Genomic DNA, 25,787 nt, shown 5'->3' with positions numbered 1-25,787 from the left:
GAGTATTTATGATGCACCACGGTGTGAGGCCGCTGCCCTCCCCAGCCAGACGGCCTGCTGCCCAGGGCCTGCATTTGGGTGAGACCTGCCCACCAACAAAGTAGGTTTCCTGAGAAGTCTCTGCAATGTGGAAAAATTTTATATAGATTTGGACTAATATCAACCTGTATTTGGGTCAGATGGAAGATATGAATTTGTTACAAATTTGTTAGCCTGGGGGTGCCTGGGTGGCTCAGTTGGATAAGCAGCTGCCTTCAGCTCAGGTCAGGATCCCAGGGTCCTGGGATCGAGACCCGCATTGGGCTCCCTGCTCTGTGGGGAGTCTGCTTCTGCCTCCTTCTCTCTCTTCTCCTTATGTTCTCTCTCTCTTAAATAAATAAATAAATAAATAAATAAATAAATAAATAAATAAATAAATAAATAAATAAAATCAATCCTAAAAGAAGAGAAACCTTTAAAACAAAAACCAAAAAAAAAAAAAAAACCACCCCAAACAAATTTGTTAGACTACATGCCTCTTCTCACCAGTTGTTTTCTTGGAACTTACTGGTTGACAATTTATTTTTGGTTTTTGACTTACCTCTTCCCTAGATGCAGATTTATTGATAGAAGTCCTCTGGAGATTTACATGATTTCTTCTCTGAAAGTCTTAATCACAAATATTAAAGGCTCATCTAGATACTACTTTTTCATAAGCTGGGGCTTGTGGGGGGGGGGCCCCAGACCCCTGAAGTTGTTTGCAAATACATGCATTTTGGGGGGAGGAGGGACACAGCTTTCATCAGATTCTCAAAGGGATCTGTGACGCCCCAAGGGGACAAAAACTTTTAAGTGCAAGGGTTTCTACCAGAGCTAGTAATTTGGGATAGCAGTGATTTACCTCCAAATGGTCCTGTCCCAAGCCTCCTACTGCCACCAGAAAGATGTGGAAATCACTCTGCCAGGCAACTTGCCTCTCCTTGAATTCCTCTTTTTAAAATGGGAGCATTCTATGGAGGATATTTACATTAGCGCCTAACACCAAAGGAAGGTGGTTTGTCAAATTACTTTCTTCCTTAGGATCCCAGCTTCCTGGGTGGGGAGGGTGGCAGGCTCAGAGGACGTAAGATAGACTGACCTACTTCCCAGGTTTTCCTGTTTCTCAAAGGGTGCAATGCCTAGTGGCCACAGGCCACCCATGGCTGAATAATTTAATGCAGGGCACGCTGAACTCTAAGCTACACTAGGCCAAGGATCTGCCCCTCTGTTCATCTCTACCTCACCGGGGCCCAGCTCAACGTGTAGCACATAGTAAATGCTCGGTAAGTATTGGTTGGATGAATAAAGGTAAGTGTATCAGCTACCTCCTTGTCACGTTGTATGGATAAGCTGCGTTTCCTTGTCCAATTCAGAATGGTCCCAAATGATAAAACTGAATCAAGGAGAGGGTTAACAATCGAATTAGAAATAAAGACGGAGGCATCACCACGTCTGGATAATGGGAAGGTGCATGTGTACACACTTTGATGTAAAGAAGGAATTTATAGGTTCTCCTCAGCCTCACAAACCTGAAACGTCAGAGCTACCCATTTAGGAAATCTTTGGAATAATTTATTTAAGACTTTTTTCCTATGAGGTGGTTAGAACAGAGTTGTTGCCTTGTCAGTACTTTAATAAAGTTTGGGAAATGACATGGCGGGAATGAGAACCCCTAAGGCCGTTCCATGCCAGGTCGCTACGGCGGTGTGAAGACGCAGCGTCTGCCGCGTGCTGATGCCTCCCGCCGCGCTGCACTCCTTGCGTCTGAGCACCTGTTTGTTGTGACTCGCTCTTTCCCGGTCGAACTCACATGCCCCCCCCCCCCCCCCCCGCCAAGAGGACTTCCACCTGCGCCCAGAGATTCCCAGGCCTGCGCCTCAGCTGCCGCTCGGGGCAGGGGTTCCTCGCTCCGACCTGCTCCTGAGTCGGCCGGTGTCCTCGAAGTTTGTGCAAACCCGGCTCCGCATGCGGAGCGGACGCGCGCGGCCGGGGAGCAGCCGGTCGCCCCCACACCCCGTGTGGCCGCCCGGGTCCGCCCCGCCGGTCCCGACCGCGCCGCCCGCCCGAGGGAGGAGGCCGCGCGGCTGGCGCTGCGCCCCCTGGGGGCCGGGCGGGACCGGCCCGGGCGCCCCTCGGGGACCGGCGGGACGGCGCGACGGCGTGAAGGCTCGGCGGCGGCCACTTCGGGCGGGCGGGCCGGGCTTGCAGAGGAGTTAGGCTATTTTGTAACTGCACCATCCACCCAAGCCTCATTACCACCTCTTAATGAGACCCCTTTACTCCGTGACGTGCAACCGCTCCATCTCATTAAGGAAATCGCTCTTCAATGCTGATTATTTTATTTGCAGCCATAATTATATTTCTTTCGGCTAAATCACGGTTTAATCGAGCCCACATGGAGGGCAGCAGCACTAATTACGGCGGGGGATGCGGCGGCGGCGGCGGCGGGCGAGGGCCGGCTGGGTTGGGGGGCGGTAGGGGGTGCCCGGGCGGCGGGCGCGGCCTGGGGGCCTGCGGGCGGGGAGGGGCGCGGGCGGGGGGCGGGGGCCTGGGCTCAAACACAACAACTTATTACTTCTAATTCCCCAACTGTCACCAAATCACCTGCACGAAACAAGAATCTAATTTGTTAAGCTGGCATGTCTGCAGATGGAAGATCGATCTTCTCTGTAGATTTCTCTAATTGAGTGAATATAGACGCCTGGAATTAGCCGGACTTGGGCTGCGGGGAGGGGACAAGGGAAGGGGTGTAGAGAGAAAAGAAAGGGTGGGAGGAAGGGAGAAGAAAGCAGAGAGGAAGGAGAATAGAGAAAAGGGGAGAAAGAAAGAGAAATGGGGAGAAAAAGGAAATAAAGAGGGCACGAAGGACGGAGGCAAAGAGAGAGAGCGGAAAGAGAATGAGAGGAAGTGAGATGAAAAGGCAGAAAAGAGAAAGGAGGAAGAGAGAATAAAGGGAAGAGAAAAAAAGGAGTGAGGAAAGAGGAAAAAGGAAGAGCGAAGGCAGAATGATAACGAAAGAAGGAAAAGACAGGGAAAGAGAAAATTCTATTTGAGGAAGGCTCATTACCTTTAGAATTATATCTCCGTCCCCTACTCCACCCCCAAAGTGTAAAGTAGCCGGAGAAACCTAGCCCGGTGTCAGTCGTAAGCTGGGACTAACTGCATAGGAAAAGGAAAAGGGAAAGGTTGGGACCGGGAAGCCCGGCCGGGAGCGAGGGGGGAGGGGCGGACGCCGGCGGCTCCAAGAAATGGCTTACAGAATTACATTTGTTTTTCTTGTGATTTTATTAAAAGTCACTCCTCATCTCCAGAATGCGTGAAAATATCTACTTTCCACTCAGATACACCGCATTAACTTGTTGGAGGCGAATTTGTTTGTTTGTCTATTTTATTTATTTGCTAGATAAGATTGATGCAGTCTTATTAGCGCTATATCTAGTTATAGAAAGAGATAAGGATGAGATGTTTTTCTTTTTATTCCAATTACTAGCCTTGTCACCTAACTGAATAACTGATACATGATTATTTATCCTGAGTAAATAGAAATCAGAAAAGCAGCGAACTTAACACATACAAATAAAATCTCTATGTCGCTTATTGTATTCCGTGTGGCTAATTGGGGCCATTAAAATTACAGGGCTAAAGGCAAAAAAGGAGGAGATACGGAATCAGGGGGCAGGTTCTGATCCGTCATTGTTTTGTGTAGAGCTTTCTGCGTTGAGGGCTGCTGATGTTAATTGTCAGAAGGCAAGGATGGGGGGGAAAAAAAAGCAAGGCACAGGCCCCAGCGCCCACGAAGAGTCACGCAGGTGGGCTTCATGGTTATAGTTTGCAAACTCGAATGTATGGGAAACTGTTCATTGCAGGAGAAAAAAAATATTATGTGGTGCTCCTGTATCGCCACAGGCTTCCAGGAAGGGTAGGAAACCGGACCCTTTCCGGGCGAGTTTTCCGCTGCTCCGTCGCTCCCGGCATATGCCCGAGGTTCGGGTGAGCAGGCAGTGGACACACGCTGCTCACACAAGCGCTCGCAGAAGTACACGCATCACGAACACGCAGCCCCCGCTCCCAGCGCTTAAAAAAAAAGAAGCCTGGAGTGTGGGGCCTTGGCTTTTAGTTCACAGGCTGGGGAGCCCGGGTCCTGTTTGCAAAGAGTTTTTGCGGACCTGGGCTCCTGCAGCGACATCCAAGGGACAACCCTGGCTGAGAGCTGCCCAGAGTCTCCGCGCTCCCGGCCTAGGGAGAGCTGGAGCAGGCAAGTTTGGCGCTGGCCCCAGGCCAGGTTGGCTAGGGGTTAGAGGCGCTCACTTTGCGCTCGAGAGCCCCCGCCGGAAGGCGAGCCGAGGGGGCTTTCGCAGTGGCCAGGCAGGAGGACTCAGACAAAGCCTCTTTGGCTGTGGTCTCTTTTGCGGGGAACCTCAAGAGAGTTCTTTTATGTAGGGAAGTGTGGAAGTGCCTGTCACCCTTTCCCAGAGACTTGGCTGCCCTCCCAGATCTCCTTCCTTCTACTCATCCACCCTCAAATCGAGTCCCTTCAAACGAGCCATGCATCAAGCAGTCCCAAACTCTAGCGTGGCCCGATGTGGACCACTGACCCCTGTCCCCGACGGGGGCGGGGCGATGAGATTTGGGGCTGGGGGAGCTTCCATTCTGGCACCTGGGGTAAGATATAGGAGAAAGTGGTCACCTTTGTTTCAGACACAGTGGACTTGAGAGCTTTCTGTTTCTTTTTTTCTCGAGTATTTGCCCCCCACCCTTTATTCTTTTTGAAGTTCTAAGGTAGGCCTGAGGAACGCGAACTGATTTGCCACTGCGTTTGGGTTATTGCTTAGCTGGAAAAGTAAACAGGATTGTTCAAGTCACTTGATTTGTTTTCTGTAAGCAAATAATACCCAAAAGCATGGCTGTAATTTACCACGAATTAAAATTGATTCTTTTCATCAGGCAAGAAAATAGGAAAATGTGAGATCGTTAATTATTGAGGGAGGCGCTCCTCATTAAAGGGAACAATGTTACAATTCAGCATTTAATAGCAGGAATGTGAATAATAACGCGCCATATTTCAGCCCACTGTCTGCAAAGAAAAGAGAGCAGTTTACAAACAACCCAAGCAGCCGAAAGTTACATTTAATAAACACCCGAGGTTTCTGTAAGTGGAATAAACAATCAGGAAGCTGGGCACGCGACCCAATTCTTCAGGAGCACCTACTATAAATTTTTATGCTTTCTGTCTGTCTCTACAAAAGATTCACAATGAGCACAGAAATACAATTAGAGAGAAAATCAGAATTACAAACCTAATTAGCATAAATCCATCATTAGGGCACTTGCTGCCAGGATCTCCCACCCCAGTCACCTCCCCATCCGACTATACTGTATTTCTAAATCTTTCTCTGGACCAGGATGGCAAAGCAGGAGGAGAGACACCATTTGGTAGTCGCTGTGCTTGTAGTTTACATAATCAGCCATCAAGGTTTTGATTTAATATACATAAATATATCCCAGAAAGCCCATTCTCTCAAAACTGCAAAGGTCTCAGGCTCAGTCTGGACGCTCGGCTGGTCGGGAGCAGGAGCGGGTTCCCTGGCCTTTAAATGCTCTTTGTGCTTCGTTAAAGAGGAGAAGGGGAAAAGAGGAGAAAGAAAAAAAAAATGATTTCCCTGTGCATCGCCCCTTGGCAGGCTCTTGTACAAAATTCAATCTCTATTTTTTATGAGAAGTAAACTGTCTAAATAAATTTTATTAGGGGCAACCAATATATTTTCTGGTAGTTCCCTTTGTTCCACTTCTACGTGTGTGTAACAATCTAAAACCTATTTATTGAGGAAAAATCACTGGATCCGTCATAGAAAATCCTTTTACTTTGCTTTGAAGTGATTTCTGAAGGCATTCTTGTCATTCCGAAGATTTGGGGGCCATTGCGCTAAAGCCTTGCCTTGTTAGGGACTTCAGTTCCCATGATCATGTGGGAAATGCCTTAAATTATCAATAGCAATGGGCCTGACCGGCACTTTCCCGGCTGCCCCAGGAACGTGGGAAGATGACGGGGAATAAAACTGGTAAATACATCTCAGGCGCTGCCCAGGTGGATTCAGACATTGGCCAGAACGAGCTGCCGAGAGGGAACCGGGCGCGGGGACGAGCATTTTACATCCAGACGATTGTCATTTTCCTCGCCACGCCTGCTGGCAGCCGGCTCCTGACATCCGGCCCGAGCTCCAGCTTGCACGCTCCCCACCTCGACGCCCCCACACCACCCCCGTCACCCCTCCCACTCTCAGATTTCCCTTTCTTTCTTTTTTTTTTCCTTTCTTTTATCCACCCCCCCAAGATGCTTATGCTCTGAAGTCTTGGAAGAAATGATTTAGTTTGTTTATACTGCTATAAAAATCAAGACCAATAGAAAAGTCATAAAATGAAGCGGGCTATCAGTCACGCCGCAACATTGTTATTCAGTGGTTACTAACAGAGATGGATAATGCTTTGATTTCGTCCCATTGTTATTACTTTGATGTGTCTTCACATTAACTATTACACATTTATTTATCGACCTGAAGGATACAACAAAACAGAATAGACGAGCGAGTGCGTGTGGGAGGACGCTGCATGGCCTGCGGCTGTTCTGGGAGCGGCTGTGGGAGGAGGACAAGAGCGTCTGTGTGCACACGAGAGTGGACTCGGGGCCCCGCGCCCTTCTTCTCTCCCCACGTCGCGGCCTCTCCTCCCTCCCTCCAGACGCGGTGCACGGCCAAGGCAAAACGGGCCTCCACGGACTTGCCTGTTTGGAGGAGCAGGGTCAGCTCCCAGGCCCCCTCTCTCTTGCTCTGACACTTCTGCCCACCTCTGCCCCTGCGTTCCGGTCTTGGACCCCCTGCAAGTCCCTCCCAGGTGGACACAACCCCCTGCGAATCCCCGGGAACGTGCAGCCAGGTGCGCACTTGGGAGCCACGTCCAGGGCGCACGCCGCCCCGCCCTAGGCAGCCGTCTGGCCTCTCACTGCGAGAGCCTGGCGCCGTCGCTTCTGACTTGGGGTTTTGTTTGGGGAAGGGGAAGGTTTTACAGGAGGGACTGTATTTGATTTAGGTTAGGTATGCTCCTTTCAACCAAGCCTTTCTCGAAAGGACATTGGGCGTCTGCGGAACACCCTGGTGGCTTCCGAGCGTGCCGCTGCCACCCGGGCTCCGCCGAGCTGCTGCCCGCGTTCCCGGCGCCCCAGCCCCACACAGGCCGTGCTGGCAATAGTTGCGGCGGCGGCTGAAGCTCGGCCAGTCTCAGAGCTTCCGGGGAAGCGGTCTCCGCAGCTTGGGAGGAACCGTTGTTGCTGATGCCCGGCATTCACGCGTGTGTGCATGTGTGTGCGCGCGCACGTGTGTGTGCATGGGAGGAGGGGAGCAGGCTGCAGGAGAGAAGGAGGAGGAAGCAAAACTGCCCCAGAGTTCGCCTTGCTGCCTCCTTTGTCTCCTTGTTCGGTCCCTGTCACACATACAGCTAAGGACACACACACACACACACACACACACACACACACCCCCACACACCCATTCCTCTCGCATCTGCTCTCAGGCAGCATTTCCAATGTTTTGTGTAAGTCAATTGGACGGCGAACAAAAAAAGCCATTTGCTCGGTATTATTTAAAACAGACTTCATAGGACCACCCTTTTGTGGAAGCTTTATTTGCATTAAATGAATAATCTTAATTGCATCACTCTCGAATTAAAAATCAATGTTAATCAAGATGAGAGTGGTAAATATCAGTTTTCATTGTGCCTGGGTAGAGGGCATTCTTCTTGTGTTGCAAATAAAAATACAAGTCAAATAACTTTAAAAGGGCATTATGTTCTGCTACAAATACAATTGAAACGGATTGTTTAGGAGCAGATCAGAAATGGTACAGAATTTTGCACTTAATTTCCTCAGTTATCATTTACAATAAGAACCTCTGGGCTTGACAGCCAAGTCTAAACAGTAGTAAATTAGTACAAATTTATACTGATTTTACTCTAATAATCGTAATAAAAGCTTATAGATTTGGCACTAATTACATAAATGCCTAATGATCTTGAAAATTACTCTGGTTAGAAATATATTACTAATCTAAACTTTGTTGTTGGCTGGCTCTGAAAAATCAGAACATTAGAGATGGTTCGCTTCACTCGTGCAAAGCACTTTAAATTGTTCAAGTAGTTTAACATATTCAAGAAGAAAATAAAGAGCATTTAACTTTATTTACAGCCATAAGTGGAATTGGGAACCGAGCTGAACTTAGAAACTTTGACCAAAAGAGCAGGATGTGGGCCAGGATGCAAGCGTGGTGGGCCGGGCAGAGGATCGGGAGCCCGGCGGGAAGGGTGCAGAGGGCGCGAAACGACACTCTACGCGGGACCCTGAAGCTGACTGCGGGCCCTGAGTCGACTTCTTTTTTCCTCTCTAGGCCTGCTGAGGGGGTGGTACTCTTTAGGCCCGGGGTCCCAGCCGGGGCATCTGTACCCTCCGCTCAGGCCTGCTAGGCGGCGGCGAAGTCTAGGCGCAGTCTAGAGGCCGCGCTGGGCCCTGGTTGTGCTGCGTATTGGCAGGCCCGAGCCCGCAGCAGGTCAGTGTTGCCCAGAGCGCGCGGGCGGGAGCGACTCTCGGGTCACGCGGGGGTCAAGCCCTGCTCTGTCTTTTGCACTGCCTCGGGCCCGGGAAGATCCTAGTCGTCGGCGACTGAGCTGCACCTGGGAGGGACGAGGGGCAAGGAAAAGGAAAGGTGTGACTGGAGAAAATCGCGGGGAAGAACCAACGGAGGCCGGGCTGCGAAGCCCGGGGCGAGGCCGAGGCGGCCTCCGCTGCTTTAGCGGCTGCTCGAGGCTGGAGCTGCCAGGGCTGCCGCCACCGCCTCCTCCGGGCGGGCGCGGGCGGGCGGGCGGAGTGGGGGACTCTCCCGGCGCTGACATTTGCAGGCTGCCCTCCTGATTGGTCCCCTCGCCGAGCTGCTCACGGGTTCATTCAACTGTTAAGCACCTCCCCGTCTCTCTAAAGGACATTATAATGCAAGAAGCCCCCTTTTTAACCACAAACCGAATTTTCTTTCATTTAGGTGATCTATATATATCTATATCGTATAGCTTATAGCTTATATCTATTTTAAATAACTTAAAGCCGCTAAAATTTGGGGGGGAACAGCTTTCGCCCTGGAGCGGTGCGCGATGCTGTCTCACGCCGACCTCCTGGACGCCAGGCTAGGTGAGTGCGCGCCTCTCGCCCGGGCAGCCAGGAGAAGCCGGGGCAGGAAATTGTCAATTTGTTCCTTATTTTACCTTAATGCGCCCTAAATGGACTAATTTCTTTAAAAGTAATTGTGCTGCATTAAAGTTTAATTTGATTTAACATCGTCTTTAAAAAAAAAATCTATGGAATATGTAGATCCGAAAAAGGACTAGGGAAATGTTACTTTTTGTTTTTCATTTTTTCCCCCTTCCTCCCTCTCCCTTATTATTATTAATTTTTTTTTGAATGGCGATCTATCCTGAGATAATTTGTTAGGTGTTTTTCTTTCTCTCTTTTCCCCTCCTGTTTGCTTTGATTTGGGATTTTTTCTTCTCTTTTTTCCTTTCTCTCTCCCCACTACCTCCTTCTCTACCCCTCATTTAAGTATGGTTGAACTTGTAAAAATCTGGCATAAACGAGAAGCCGCTGCAATCGAGGCGGATTTTCTAAGTGTGTTGAGAAAGGAGAAAAGCCAAATTCATCCCCACAGGCATCCTCGCCTGCAAGGGACTCGGCATTGCCAATGTCTGAGAGGAACGCGCCTTTTATTTCTCCGGAAAGAAAAGTTGAATTCTCTAAAGTTTGATTCACTGTTCTCCGTATAGAGTTTACTTGAGTTTCCTTAAGGCGGTCTGGGTTGCTGGGCTCTGGGTTTCCGGTTTGGGAGTCTTTGGTGATGGATGTGACTCCATTTTCCAAACATTTTCTCTGATTCGAGGGAGAGGCGGAGCTGATTTGGGTTGATTTCAGAGGGAGGAAGGCTTGGAGAGAATTACTCATCTTCCAAAAGTGAGAGGGAATCGGCTGAGGGCCGGAGGTAGAGTTCGCTAAGCTGCCTAAGCGCAGGTGGGGCAGCAACCAAGGAATCGCTTAATTTTCTTTCTTTCTTTTCTCCCCCCTCCCCACCCCGCCCCGGTCCGAGGATATGCTTTCGCGTTCCTGGGGCTTCTGGGGTACGGTTCCTGAAGGGACTCGGAGGCACGTTTCTTTGCCGGGACTGGGAGTGTTTCGTTGCGGGAGATACGAAAGCATGTGCGGGGTACGACGGGAGCCTGGCTGCCAAGAGAGGGGAAAGGGCCGGGAGATGGTTTTCCAACCTGGCCGTCCAAATTCTGGGGAACCCGGCTGAGCATCCCGGGAGTCTCCCCCGTAGGGCGAACGTGGGCGCAGAGGGAGTCGAGGATGGGGCTGAAGGCGGACCGCGCCGTGAGGACAGTCCCTCCTGGCATCGCCAGGAAAGTAGTGACCGCGATCCCCTTGCCTCCTCAGGTATGAAAGATGCCGCCGAGCTTCTGGGCCACCGGGAGGCGGTGAAGTGTAGGCTGGGCGTGGGGGGCTCCGACCCTGGGGGCCATCCGGGGGACCTAGCGCCCAACTCCGACCCAGTCGAGGGAGCCACGTTGCTGCCCGGGGAGGACATCACTACAGTGGGCTCTACGCCGGCCTCCCTGGCGGTGAGCGCAAAGGACCCGGACAAACAGCCGGGGCCCCAAGGCGGCCCGAACCCCAGCCAAGCCGGCCAGCAGCAGGGCCAACAGAAGCAGAAGCGCCACCGGACGCGCTTCACGCCCGCGCAGCTCAACGAGTTGGAGAGGAGCTTCGCGAAGACTCACTACCCCGACATCTTTATGCGCGAGGAGCTGGCGCTGCGTATCGGGCTGACAGAGTCGCGAGTGCAGGTACGCCGGGCTTGGGCGCGGGGGCAGCAGACGAGGAGGGGCGGGAGGATTTGGGCAAAAGTGGGGTCTTTTCCTTGCCGGGATCCTGGGCTTGCGCTGCGGCTGCCTGTGAGTTCCATGGACAAGCAGGGCCCCCATCTCCCACCAGTATAGCCACATTCCCACAGAAATGCCTCAAAAGCGAAGCTGGCGTTGTTCGACTGTTAGGTGGTCTCATTCGTCTTGACTGAGAAGGGAAGCTCCGCATCTCCCGGCCTCCGCACCTCCCAGCCTCTGCGTCTCCCTGGCGGCTAAGCTGAGCGCGCACCTCCACTCCAGCTCGAGTTATTGACAAGTATTTCATTACCCCCTAATGAGTTTGTGGAAGGCGTCTGGATAAATGGGGGAATGCAACAATTATACAGAAAACTTGAAAAGGCGGAAAATAAGACATAATGGCACCTTAACAAAAAATCCACACCTGGGGTTCACAGAGTAGCTTTATATCTCCCTCCCGCCGCTCTCAGGCAAAATACCCCTAGCTTTCATGTTTGCAAGGGTTTTAAATTTTGATGGTCTCCCAGTGCGCTGGGGGCGGCTGAAGAGATCCCCTACAGTCTGGGAGCCCTGGTTTTCCCCTAAGGAAACAGGGGAGGGGAGATGAAGGCTTTCCGTTGTAGATATCCTATCTGAAGAAAGGACATTTAGGGCGGGAATGATTGACAGGTAGTAGACGAAATCATTACTGACCCCTTGTTCTCGTCCAAACACCCTCCAAGTTGTAAATTATATATAACTTATAAAATCACACCTATAACTTTTCCGAAAATTGGGGAATAGAAATATAAGTCCAGCGAATCTCAGATTTTTTTTCGCTTTTTAAAAGAATGAAAACAATATATCAGGTATTTTATGGACAAGTGCTGCAGGTGAAATTCCAAGGCGCGCAGTTAGTCTTGAGCTATCCAGGGTTCTGAAAACCTTCCTCTCCTGTTTCGGTCGTGGTATTTTCTCTCCGTCATGCTGGGTGTCAACTGTAGCTCTAGGTGCTTTAACAAATTAGGTTTAAAGATCTCAGTTCCTTTACATTTGATCTAAGAAGTAAGAGACAAGGGTGTCCGTAATCACAGGGTTGAATATTTCTGTCTTTGTGCGACATTTTAAAGACAGTTTAACCTGGAAAAATAGCATAGGCTTCTGTTCTAGTCAGCAAATGAATATCATCATTGGGGACTTAAAGCGGTCAGAGTAATACAGAAATAATCAAGGTATAATATAGATTAACATTTTAACTCTGTATAAGTCTGGGTGGTTTAATTAGGGAACTTTGGAAGCCCTGAACCATGGGCCATTGAAATTAAATACCCAGAGTGTTAATTGCATTGTGCAGATATATACTATTCATGCTTTAAAAAAATTTTTACCTACCTCCTCTTTTTAAATCTGAAGTTGAGTCCAAACCTTAACAGAAATATACGATTTCAATACTTCCATTACTGCTAACGATAATACTGGCTTGTTAAAATCTTGTAGGTTCAAAGTTCATAAATTTGCTTTTTGTCCCTCAAGAGAAATACTACCTAGTATTTTTTGTTTTAAAGAGTAAAATGCTGTTGCTTAACCTAGACATAGTGGTAATTAGCTTAAATTAAAATAGAACTTAGAATCACAAATAAAATATAATTGGACAACTGACTTTATGAAAAAAGAAAATGAGGTCTATTAAACTTTATTAGGTCTTCCAAAGGTTAATGGCAGTGATTCTTTTAATAGAAAAAGTTGTAAATGAAATAAAATACAAACTATGTAATAGAAAGTTATTTTCAAAAAGTACACAAAAGAATAATCAAGAAGAAAAAGACAAAGTACTTTAATTGTTCAAGCATAATGTTCAACAAAAGATAATAGCTTGAGGCTGCTGATAGGAACAATTTAATAGAATGGCAATTTCAATATTTTTAAAAATAATGTTTCATAGTTTAAAAAGTAATCAGATCAACATAACCTTCTTAATTAACACTTCAGAATGATTAACATTATGTAATGTAATGCAAAAATAATTTATGGAAAATGTATTTACTTCACAATTCACTGTACCATTGCTCCTTGACCAAATTCAAATTAAATAGTAATTGGTTTATGTTCTTATATGATGAGTCCTTCATAGTTTTCTTTATAGTTAACAGATTGCCACACATTCTTTTCAGTATGTGGGCCACTGCACTGATTAAAAATGATCTAAACATTTAATTTATTACAGTTGTATGTTTTTAAAGATGCTTTTTAATTCTAGACTAACTGATCCAACATACTTGTTTTTATCTATATCTGGTATATATCATACTTTTAAGTATTTATTAAAGCACCTCTACTTACATGGAGGCCAATTCCATGTCTGATATTGCTCCCTTTTTCTGGCTAGTGTAATAAAACCATTCCTTTTATAGCATGCCATTATTAGAAACCAATTTCAGAATTATTTATAACCTGGAATGGCTTATTAAGCAGCAATGCGAGAATCATGCAAATTATGCGATCAAATGCAATATAATAAGCATAATCATTAGTCTCTAGCACGGATTAATTAACTTTCAATATTTTATTTACATAAAAACCAAATCAGTGAAATAACTTCTGCACAGTCAGGCTTGCCTTTCAATATTTTATATGAACAAAAATAATGTGCTGTAATTCCATTGACCGTGTCCCCCAGAATGGCCCTGTCACCTGCCACATCTTAATAGGGGGACAAGCTGAGAGTATTTTCTAGTTTTCTAATGGAATGAGAAATTGCATTTTCTTCCTCTCCCAGCACTATTAAAGTGTAATGAATTCGGCCCAGAGTTCACGGCTGGCTGATCGAAATGAACCTGAGATCTCGGCTTTAATACAGCTCCCCAGATTTCCTCCCAAATCTTCACATTAATCATTTGCTGGATTCCAATGAGATCTTCATAAAGCGTTTGCTTCGAGGGGGGAAAAAGTAATATTCTCTCTTTCTCCCTCTCTTTCTCTATTTCTGAGCCATTTATAGTTGGGGAATTAAACGGGCTATATATTTTAAAATACATTTACAGTATGTCTATATTACTGTAACAGCAGATATCATGAAAGTGGATTTTTAAATTCCAACCTCCATTAGATTCTCACTGTTGTATTAAGCATTTTCTGAGAAGAGCTGCATTTCAGACTGAGTACAAAGTTGGCCCTTGGCTGCGGTTAATATATTTTCTGGAGTTGTCATCTGTGCATTCTCAAAATCTCCCTTAGGTTTTGCTTGCATTTTAATCTGTCATGCTCTAGTTTTCAAGTGGAAACGTTCACATTTTAAAAACATATGCATCATAGCTTGGAACGGAGGTGCTCAGACCCCATGCAGATTTTTTTCCCCAACGCCAGTAAGCCATGAAACATAAAAAATTTTGTAGCCATCATTTGACTACTAACCCTCAAACATAATTGAGCACGATTTTTCGATTATTCCTATAATATTTAGTTCTTTAACAGCTGTTCTTTTCCACCTGTGCCTGAGGTTCAGAAACCTTTCTAGCAGGTGTGTTTTCCACTGAAATTCTAGGGGGCAATCCCGCCCCCCCTTCTTTCTTTCTGCTGCTTCTCTTCCCACTCCCCCACAGATGTCCGCCATCCTCCTCCCCCACTGCCCGTTCCAAACATTCAAACATTTCGGGATTCACTGACACTTTGCAGGATGTTAGGAACCAGTCTTTATAGATACCTTTCAAAATATATCCTGGTGTGGAATGTGAGATGGGACCACTTGAATATAGACACCTTCCCTGTCCAGGGTTTCACCCAGCCCACTTCCCCTCATTCCAGCCTTGGATGGGGAATGCAAAGTGACCTGTGGCCGCAGGTCTCCTCGCCGTGCTTTCCTTGGCTCCTGCGGGTTACTCTCCACTCGAGGCCACTTAACAGCTCAATTCGTAGACGGCGGCATTGATCCCAGTTACTATCAAGGGCCCCACAGCCTCATTAATCCGTCGTGCCACCAACTCAAGGGGCTTTAGCAAGTAAGGGACCCGGCATCTTTATACATCCGGAACTTGGGGTTGGCAGAAACATGGCAAATGAGGCAGAAACCAGAGAAAGATAATAGGGTGGGCAATGGCACGAGTAGGGTAGCAGTGCCAGGCCCGACCCAAAGGCGGGCAATAATTCTAGATTGCAATGCCGTTCACACTGTTAAGCGTAGAGTGTCTCCACCTGCACGGGTGTAACACGCCTCTGTGAATAGCTGGCTCACTGACAACGGGTCAGGTACGTCCATACTCAGGATCCTTTATCTTGCAGAATAAACACTAAGTATTAGCTTGGATTAACGGATGAATAACATTTTGGTCATGAATATGGTCAAATTGCGTTTGCCAATGCTAAGAGGAAACTCCCATCAGTACCTGAGCGGTGTCTCGCATCATTTATATTTGTGCACAGTAAACCTCCAACTGACTAGATGTTAAAATGCAAGCCTGCCAAGTAGGCATGTTGCATATTATTATTATCATTTTTAAATATCAAATTCGAATATAGCGAGACAGGAGGCTACGTTGGTCAGGCAGCTTACTTGACATCTTTCAGAAGAAACTTTACTTCCCCTGTGGTAGTGAATATGACATGAATAGTCAAATTTGTCTGGTAAGTTCAGAAATTCAGGGTTACTGTGAATAAAGAACGAATAGGTTTATTTTTATTTGGAGTATATTTTATCAAACACATCTTTAAAAAGATATGTGGCTATTCGGTCTACGCAAAATTAAATTTGATTCATTGCTAGTGTGAGCTTTAAACTTGACCTTTAATCTGTAGTCAGAAAATTTGCTTTCAGTTCATAGATGAAACGGATGAAACGGGGTGGGGGAGGGGACTTGAGGAATCGGAGGTCTTGTAGTCTCGGGTCCTCAGTTAAGTTCCTGAAAATAGACTGGCAGGCCCCAGCGCTCAGGGTTCTGGCAGCAGGTTCCAGCGTATCTGCACAGCTCAGATAAAAGGGGCTCCTAGAGGGGTTTGAGAATGAGGCAAGAAGACTTGTGGCAGTAGCACCAGTCGCTACGAATCACAAGTCACGGTGGCGACCCAAACAACACCGCGGCTCAGTGCCGCTCGCTTTCCCACACGGATCACTATATTAACCTCTCCGCTCTGTCATCCGTGGCGTCAGGGGTTTTCCTTTGTCTTTCGATTTTGAAACTGGCTATGTCATCCACAACCTTTCATCAATTTCCAAATTTCCAGCGTTTCTGAAAATTCTATACCCCATCAGTGTTATAAGGCACGCTATTAAGCCACATGGGTACACATGTTTATCTTCATTTGTACACCTGTGGGTCCAATTTTGACACATGCCTGCCTGCAGACTTGTGCATCTAAGCTGTGCACAGAATGTGCCAGCGTGCAGGGGCGTGGTGAACACTGCACGCGGTTGGTATGTTTGCGCCGAGTGTACGCTCCGGGGCACTACCACGCAGGACCCCGGAAGTTGGCGCAAGGGTTGTCTCCAGCTGACGTAGAATCGCGGTCTCTAGCTGGCCGTGGGGCGCGTTGGGTCGAAGGCCCTTGTTCCACCCCGGGCAGTGCCTGACGCAGGTTTCTCAGGCTCCAGCCTCCGCCCCTCCGGGCCGGCGCGCTTGCTAATAGCGCTCTGTCTCCCGCCCCGCCCGCTCCAGGTCTGGTTCCAGAACCGGCGCGCTAAGTGGAAGAAGCGCAAGAAGACCACCAACGTGTTCCGCGCGCCCGGCACGCTGCTGCCCACGCCAGGCCTGCCTCAGTTTCCGTCAGCCGCCGCCGCAGCCGCCGCCGCCATGGGCGACAGCCTGTGCTCTTTCCACGCCAACGACACCCGCTGGGCGGCGGCCGCCATGCCGGGCGTGTCACAGCTACCGCTGCCGCCGGCTCTGGGCAGGCAGCAAGCCATGGCGCAGTCGCTGTCCCAGTGCAGCCTGGCGGCCGGGCCGCCGCCCAACTCCATGGGCCTGTCCAACAGCCTGGCGGGCTCCAACGGCGCGGGGCTGCAGTCGCATCTTTACCAGCCCGCCTTCCCCGGCATGGTGCCCGCCTCCCTCCCCGGCCCCAGCAACGTCTCCGGCTCGCCCCAGCTCTGCAGCTCCCCGGACAGCAGCGACGTGTGGCGGGGCACGAGCATCGCTTCCCTCCGCCGCAAGGCGCTAGAGCACACAGTCTCCATGAGCTTCACTTAATGCAGCCGCGCCCAGCCCGCTCCGCCCCCGGCGCCGCCCCCAGGGCCGCCCCGAGGTCCTTCGGCGCGCGCCCGGGCCCCCGCTCCCTGCCCGGGCCCCTGCCCCCGCGCCCTGCCCCGGCGCCCTGCCCCATCCCCTCCCGGCCTCCGCCACTTCTCGTTTTGTTCTCTCCTCTCTCGTTCGCTCTCTCGGGCTCACCCCAAGCCCCAGCGCGCGAGGCCTCCCCTCCGCCTGATTTCGCTGGCCCCGGTCCCCTCGCCCCCTCCTGCTCAGCTCCTCTTCCGGTCTCCCCTAATCTTCCCCGGCCCCCTTCTCCCGCGCCTCACCGCACCCTTTACAGCTACCCCCGGCCACCCGGCTCGCACGTAGCGTGCTCGCGCCCTCCTCCCAGCCTTCCGACTGGCGGCGTTCTCACCTACAACCTTCAACACGACGCCTACGACCCCCTCGCCCGCCGCCTCTCCTCGGGTCCCTTCTTTACCCGCACCTCACGCCCCTCCTCCCGCGCCCTGCAAAAAGCATCCTTCCCGCCATTTTACTTACCAGGGAGTCGACTCAGGATCTGAAATCAGACACCAATGGACTGGTTTGTGGGCAGAAACACACACACTCGCAACTCTCGCTCACTCTCAGACACTACATATACTCGCGCACACACACAAACACAGTGCACCTAGGTCACACACGGACGTGTTCAAGGGACAGCACAATGTTAGGGATTTTCGTCTGAAAGGAGGACAAGCATCTGCTACAACCGCCTCATCTGAGGGCCCAACTGATATAATTTGATTTATCCCTGTATTCTTTCTCCGAACTCCTCGTTTTCTTTCCTCTCCCACCACCCTACCCTTGGCCCATGCACCCAGTCACATCCATGCAGCCCTCCATTGGCTTGCAAAAGAACACTTTTATTTTATCTTACTTTTATTTTTTTAAGCACAACTGTGTGAGGTTATTGAAGGGAGGGCTTCTCAGGAGGAACATGCCAGTGGATTGGGTGGCTGGAGTAGACTAAAACAGTCATATGATGAAGAAGAGGCGATCTTACCCGTTTTGATAAGTCTTTATAATGAAGAATAAAGCAAACGTAAGAAAATTTTGCTTTTGTAAAAGTAAAAGCCACATCTCTTTTCTGGATCCTTCAGGACTGGGGTTTGTTTGCTTCCTTTTCCGTTTTCTCTCTCCTCGCTGCTCTGTGCCCTAGGTTGTTTTGTGGTCGTCCTGTCGTCCCTCGTGCCCCTCGGCCACCGCCCTGGCCCTTGCCGGCTGCCGATGGGTGCACTCGGACATCTACAACCCTGCAACTTTGTACAGAGAAACACAATCAGCTCTTTCTGCATGTGCTGGTCAAATCCAAACCCAGAGAACAGAAGCGCTTTCGAAGAATGAACAAACATGTGAAATAGGATGTTTTGTGTAGATAAAGCATTCTTGTTACATACTGGTCAATTTGTGATATGTTTTAACTTATTGTCTGTGCTTATTTATGGAATTTGGTTTTCTTAATAAATGTTTGAGCTAATATAAAGCATATTATTTGACTTTTCCGGACAAGTTTATATCAAGTCAAATGTAAATGGTTAAAATAAAATCATTTTCAGTATGTGATATGGAGAATGATGGGTTTTGTTGTGACTGAATTTCAGGAGAGGGTCTCATGAGGGAGGGGGAGAGAGCTCGTCCTGTAGGCTCTCAATTCGAGCTCAACCTGGCGGCGAGATCCCGGAGTTCGGGACCGTGAGCCCTCCAGCAGGCTGGGGTTCAGTTTCCGGGTTGCCCCGCAGCCTAGGCAGCGCTCTCCCACACTGCGTCTGGCCGAGGAGGCCAGGCCTCGAATCACGCAGTGCGCAGGCCGGAAGTGAGAAGGCCGGGCGGTGAGGGCCTCACGCGAGCTCGAGGCCTCGCGAGGCTTTGGGCCGGCCCCGGGCGTAGGGAGCCGGAGATGGGCGTAGGGAGCCGGAGATGGGCTCCAGGGCACAGCTGCTGGCTGGCAGAGCCGCCGGCACTAAACGCGGGGCCCGTGAGTTCATAAGCTTTTAGTGTGAACGGTTTCCCACGGGCAAAGGAGTGGAGGGCGACCCTGGGCTGGCTGCGGGCGTGTGATGGGAAGGCTGTAGGGGAGCGTAAGGACCGTAGTGAAGGAAGCGTGGGAACCGGGAACCTCTGCCCTCCGGCCTCACCGAAAGTCCCGTCTGGCCCCAGGTACATAATGGATGTGAAAGGGCCGGGGTGGAGGGAGGGGGGGGGGGAAGGTAGTGATTTCCTTTCCTAGGCCCTAGGCCTCCCGGCCTTCTGAAAGAGGCTACCGGGTCCCTTCGTGTCCTCAGGATCTAGGCTCGGCTTCCGGTACCCGGGACTCTGGGGCTCCCATGCGGAGGGAAACTGCACATCTGAAAAAGAGTGCCCTGGACGACCTGGCTTTGGGTTGTGCCTCTCAGGTTTTGCCTCATCTGGCCACTCTCATTTTCTCAGGGTCCTTACTTGGTGCGAGCTAAGCTCGAATATAGCCACGTGCTCGGGGGACATCCCCACACTAACTAGTAGTGAAAATTGCTGTTTCTTTGGTAGTCTGGGAGAGACGGTAGTGGGTGTGTTTTAAACTTGGAGGCAAATCAATATCACAGGCTTTCTTTGGAAGGCTAATCAAAATCGATCTTGTGGTTTAAAATTTAAGGGTCATTATAGGCATTGAGAGTGCACCCATTCCCATGGGAAGATTTCTCATTTGGTTGCCACTGAGTGTAAATCCTAAAAAGACCCTTGCCCTAGGATATAGTTTTGTACCACCGGGCTACATGTGAATTTTAGGAATTATTGTAATTGTTACTCAACTAAGAGCACAGTCGAATCTCCTCGAAGGCAAGGACAAAAAGGCATGATTTTCCTATGATAAAGAAAAATTATATCTTCATGTAAATTCCTAAGGTAAAGGAATTAGAGGTAAAATTGGTGGGTAGGATTCACAGAATATTTCAATTCTACATTTTCTAAAGGGTATTTTTAATATAAGGTTAAAATATTAAAGAAGATAAAAACATGCTCATTTGGGATTTCATATAAAAATGGAACATTTCTATATTTTAGAATTCTAGAATTTAGCATAATAACCACATTTCTGAAATGTCTGTAGATGAAAAATACGTTTTCTTGTTTTTACATTTCATCATATTCTCTCGTCTTAACGTAGTGCTGTGTTTTTTTTTTTTTTGAATTGAAATCGTAGCTACTGTAATCTCAAGTCACATTTAAGAGATCAGTACAAATTACAGATTGCTTTACCAGTGAGCATGGAAGGTTGTTTACAAGGATGCTAATTTTACAGCTTTTTTATGCTGCTATAAAGCATAACTTTATGATGTAGGAATGCAATAAAGGATGCTAAATGGAATCCTTAAAAATTGTATTTCTCAAAAGCAAGGGGGATCTTTCATTTGAAAAAAAAAATGGCCCAACTCAGAACACTGATGAGAAGTTACAAATCAACTGAAGTGATAGGTGCTTTCAGAGATACTTATATTTCATAATATAGTGGTTATTTATCAATATTATAATGAAAGTGTACGGACTTTTTTCACCTGATCTGACTTTAGAGTAGTATTTGTTTCTATAGCAATAGATTTTTGTGTTAAGAATCCTGAATATTTTAATGTCATATATGCTGTTAGGATAAGGGAAGGCAACCTGGTCTAAATTGTTAAAGTTGACAGTTTAGAAAACGGTCATAAAAATGAGAGAATGAAAACCTTAATCATAAGCCTGAAAGATTTCTGCATTTTGAGGGAGGAAAAAGAGCCTAAAAGCAAAATAATGCTGCTTCTTATTTTTCACTCTTTATCAGCAGCAATTGTGTCTCAAAACTGTTAAAGTTATAATAGTAGTTACATTCAAAAGGGAATAAAGACAATAATGGTGACTAATATTAGAACACAAGGTAGGTAAGTACAACATGCTGGATGTCCTGCCTCTAATGAATTGTACTTTTTGCTGAGTTGCCTGTTGGTATGGTATTCAATGCCAGGCATTGAATACCATAACCACATGCTGGCTAGAAAAAGTCAAAGTTTATCATGATGTTACTATGTGATTGATTTATTTGAATATACATATTCATCCTTGTGTATTTTTTTCCTCCAGATTGGTACTCAATATATGTGGCATAAGATGATGGCCTAATAATGATGTTGCACTTAGTTTACCTTTTGCTGATGGTGGAAGAAATAGCGTGTAGGAATTCAACCTACTAAAGATGATGTTAGGTATTAAATACAAAATAGGATGTGGAGCAACTTGGGTAAATCAAGGTAGATGTAAATGGAGAATACAGACAAACTCCTAACATTGGAGCAATTTATGTTTGATGTCCTCAATGACTGCTTCTTGTAAAAATGAAAATGTTTCTAATTTGTATTGTGGACTTTATATTTTAATTTTTAGGATAAAGAAAAAACTTAGCCCACAAAGATGTGTCTTCTAGTAATGGCAGTAGTTAACCTGTCAGTTGAAAGAATGTAACCTTCCTTTTCTCCTTTTCATGACATAAAGGTAATCTCATCTGAGGGCATTTATGTGAAGAAGCAACAGCATGGCATGGTGAAACTACTGGCTCATTAATCGTGGCATCTACTTCCTACAGGGTTCCTTGATTAGTTAGATTCATTCATTGGGCATTTCGGAGTTTTTGATTTGTCACCATTGACTAGGCTCACTTTGTTCAAGCTAAATTGAGCCAGAAGCAATGTTTATTAGTAATTTTGTAGTACAGGCTACCCTAATAATTCAGCCCAAATATCTCGTCTGAAAAATATCCATTCACCCTCACTTCTAATGTGGATTGCAGCTGTGTTCATAGGGAATTGAAAGAACACAAGTGATTGGGCATGTATTTTCTAAATTATTAATATGATGGCTAATAGCTGTAAACCCATCCTCGTATCCAATGCAGAAATTATGATTCATTTTAAAAATGAAAGCAGCAACAAAGGGGGGCACCCCCTGCCTGGCTCTCGGCTCTGATCAGTGCAGAGCTTTTGGTACAGGAACCATGGCCTATTTAGCATGTGGTCATTACGGAGGGAAACAGAACAATGCCTTTCGCTTTTCTTCTTGTGTGCTCTTTCAAAATAAGGCATGCATTTATAAGACTTACTAGAAAATGCTTTTAAAGAATTTTAGGCATGAGCTACAAAGAGGCCCTCTCTTGATTTTGACAAAGTTGTAATCAGTCTTTAAGCAGGCATAATTAGTTGTTTGTGCAATTAAAGTGCATCTTCTAGTCACATGATCAAATATTGCATATATCCAAGTTTCCATCTTTAAAGCCGAGTTGGATTTGAGATAGACTTGTTGCAGTTGCTCATGCTGCCACAATCCCTTTTAGTTCTGAGTTGAAGTAAATTCACAAGTACCAGGAATAGATAATTAACCCACATGACATATATAGTATATGTTTTTTATATCTTTCATTGAAATGTCACAGGGCTTTACATGCTTCTGCTCACAGTCATTATTGAATCTATTTAAGATAAACAAGGTCAGATTAAGAACTCTAGAAACCCTTACTGAAAAGATTATATGTGATACTTAAGAAATTAAAAAGTAAAAATAGTAAAACACAAAACATAGGTATACTGACAGTAAAGCAGGTTCTTTCTAGATTTTATAATTGCAAAATTCTGAAGGGGTTCAATGAGGCTGAACTGGTTTCTCTTCTAGCTGTCCTTATATTATTATCACATGCTTAGTCTGCCATTGGTACTCCAACAGAGTATTTCAGAAATAATATTTTCAGATCGTGTTTATTATCTTTCCTCTAGTACCCTACATTTGAACCCTGTTTTTCAGTTTACAGAGCACACCATCTCTTTTTAATCATCATGTCACCTTCATGAAGTAGATATTATAATCTTTATTTTGCAGATGAAGAAATTGAAACTCATAGAGGCTAAATAACTTGCCCAAGGTCACATACCTAATAAGTGGCAGAGATCATTTTTTAAGTCAGGTCTTCAGATCTTTCAGCAATACCATTGTATATGTGACATGTAGATATTGTTTTTATTCTTAAAATATTTTCAAGGAAGAAACTAAATCACTTTCTTTACTTAGAGGTTTAACAATCCAGCTCTGTTATTTAAACAGGACAGATGATTTTTGATGGGATATGATAGCTGCATTAAAATTAAACATGGTTTCAAGAGTCTAGAAAGCACCTTTCCTCTTGAACTTCACCGTCTTTCTAGAAGTGAATTCAAGGTGGTTCTACCATGCCACTGAGAAGACTCTTTACTGTGTGAGGTCTTTACTGTGTGAGGAGTGTTTGTCAATGGAGTTGTCTTTTTGTGACATGAGCTTTGGGCTGTTGTAACAAGAAACCTGGGAACCGGCTCTGAGAGTACTTTGCGGGGGGGGGGGGGGGGTGTTGGCATTGTAAAGGGGAGGGGTTGGTTTGACTGTCCACAAGGGAGAGCATCCTTGAATCCCTTGGTGCTACAGATATGTTTCTTGTCTTTCCCTGTAAGATTTTATAGGGAGATCTTTTGATGTTGCTTACCATATTAAATAGTCACAACTCAGGATAATCTGTTTCTCATTTTTCTGTCCTTCACATATTAGAAACCCACCGTCAAACATAGAGTCCTAAAATCTTAGCATTTGAAGGGGTATTTGAAATTACCTAGTTCACAGTCCCTGACCACAGTCGTTCTTTTTCATTTATCACCAAGTGGACTTGCAGATTCTGGTTGATCACAAGACAGATCTCCAGTATTGGCTCAATAGCCAGCGAATCCTTCATTTTATTGACCTAGTCTGCTTTCTGTTCTTGCTGCTACAGTCTTGCCTTATTATGACTTTATATCAGGTGTCTTAGTACATAGATGATTTTTACTTTTAGCCTTCTGTTAATATTTCCATCAGTATAACACCAGGTTATGGTATGGTACCACATAATCCTATCTCTTGCTTTACACAACCTGTGTTTATTTCTTACTCACAGAAATTCCACTGTAAATGAAGTGATTCTCAAGGACAGCTCCCCTTCATGTAGTGACTCAGTGATCCAAACTGTTTTCACATTTTGTGGTTTGACCACCTCATTATGGAGTTTCCATCGTCTTTTGGGAAGGAAAAGAAAAAGCTGCAAGGCTGTGAATTGGCTCCAATGCTTTGGCCTGGAAGTTTCTGCTTATGGTCTAATAAGCAGGAACGAGTTACATGGCTTCCTGTAATTGCAAGAGGGCTGGCCAGTGTAGGGGAGCACATGGATATTCAGTGAGTAGAAAATATCTCCACAGTCTTACTTTCTCTGTCATAAATACCCTTAGTTCCCTTATTTAACATGCTTTTCGTACTTAGAAGTCAACAACTACTTTTTTTGTGCTTATTGTAAAGGCAGCAGAGATGGGGGTGCCAGAGAAATAGTTGCTGTCCAAGCTCTTTTTTTTTTTTTTAAGATTTATTTATTTATTTTAGAGAAAGAGCATGGGGGAAGATGCAGAGGGAGAGGAAGAGAGAGAATCCCAAGCAGACTCCCTGCTTAGTGCGGAGCCTGATATGGGGCTCCATCTCACAATCCTGAGATCCTGACCTGAGCTGAAACCGAGTCAGATGCTTAACGGACTGAGCCACCCAGGCGCCCCAATGTCCAAGCTCTTGAGGATCCTACGTATAGATTATGAGACAAGACAAATACATTTTTAAAATAAAACTACACACGGCCGTTTTTTTTTTTAAGATTTTGTGTATTTATGTGACAGAGACGCAGCGAGAGAGGGAGCACGAGCAGGGGGAGCGGGAGAGGGAGAAGCAGGCTTCCCGCGGAGCAGGGAGCCCGACGCGGGGCTGGATCCCAGGACCCTGAGATCACGACCTGAGCCGAAGGCAGACGCTCAACGACGGAGCCGCCCGGGCGCCCCGCACACGGCCATTTATCATGGTTGTTCAAGTGCTGAGTACTCTGATCCATAGGATAAATGCGGTGGAAATTCAAAGAAGTAGGACCCCCTGGGGCTAGACCGCTGGGCAGGGCTTCCTGGAGGAGCTGGGCCGAAGAGGACAGCGATGTCTCCCTTTAGGAATGTCTCTTCCACTTTGCTGGAATTCTTTGACTTCTCCTTCCGGGCTTTGTTTTCAGATCAGTGAATTAGGTGTGGTATATTTCTCTCTATTATTACTAAGTTCTCTATTATCGTCTTAAATTTGGAGCCATTGATCAGATTTAGGTCTCTAATGACCAGGACAAGCTATGGTGGACCATCTGCCATACCCACATTATTAGCCATTTCTCATCTCATGTAGTGCTGTTAGGGTAGCACTGGTGGATAGTATGTAGCGTTGGTACAATATCACCACATGGATGAATTGTAGCAATGTAATTCCCCAACTTCTAGCATTGACTCTGGCACATAGTAGGTGCTCAAAGATGTTTATTAAGTTGAATTTAGGTTAGATGTGTTAGTGCAATAAGCTCTCAGCTTATTATTCTTGTTACTTGTCTGTTACATCTAGGGGAGTAGTTAACAATTAAAAAAATGTCATATATTAAAGGGCTTATATGATTGTTAAGATGAAAAATAAATCACTCCTGACTACAAGCAAAATTATATTTTCATTCCCATAAAAAGAGACCATTCTCATCCTATGGTGAGCTCAGTG

The 25,787-nt window shown here is 46.7% G+C and overlaps 1 protein-coding gene across 1 annotated transcript; it reads left to right on the top strand.

The window, feature by feature from the left end:
- Positions 1–9,204: 9,204 nt before the first annotated feature.
- On the top strand, positions 9,205–17,135 carry OTP (orthopedia homeobox). The gene is made up of 3 exons (XM_028114434.2): positions 9,205–9,241; positions 10,535–10,944; positions 16,605–17,135. Exons 1-3 carry the CDS (start codon positions 9,205–9,207, stop codon positions 17,133–17,135), a joined length of 978 nt encoding a protein of 325 aa, XP_027970235.1.
- The last annotated feature ends 8,652 nt before the right edge of the window (positions 17,136–25,787 follow it).

Source organism: Eumetopias jubatus, unplaced genomic scaffold (assembly GCF_037043125.1).
Source record: "Eumetopias jubatus isolate StellerSeaLion01/CBP00866 unplaced genomic scaffold, mEumJub1_p1.0 scaffold_5, whole genome shotgun sequence".
NCBI classification, from domain to species: domain Eukaryota; kingdom Metazoa; phylum Chordata; class Mammalia; order Carnivora; family Otariidae; genus Eumetopias; species Eumetopias jubatus.
The sequence above is the reverse complement of the archived record's forward strand: the minus strand, read 5'-3'. Positions and strand labels throughout refer to the sequence as shown.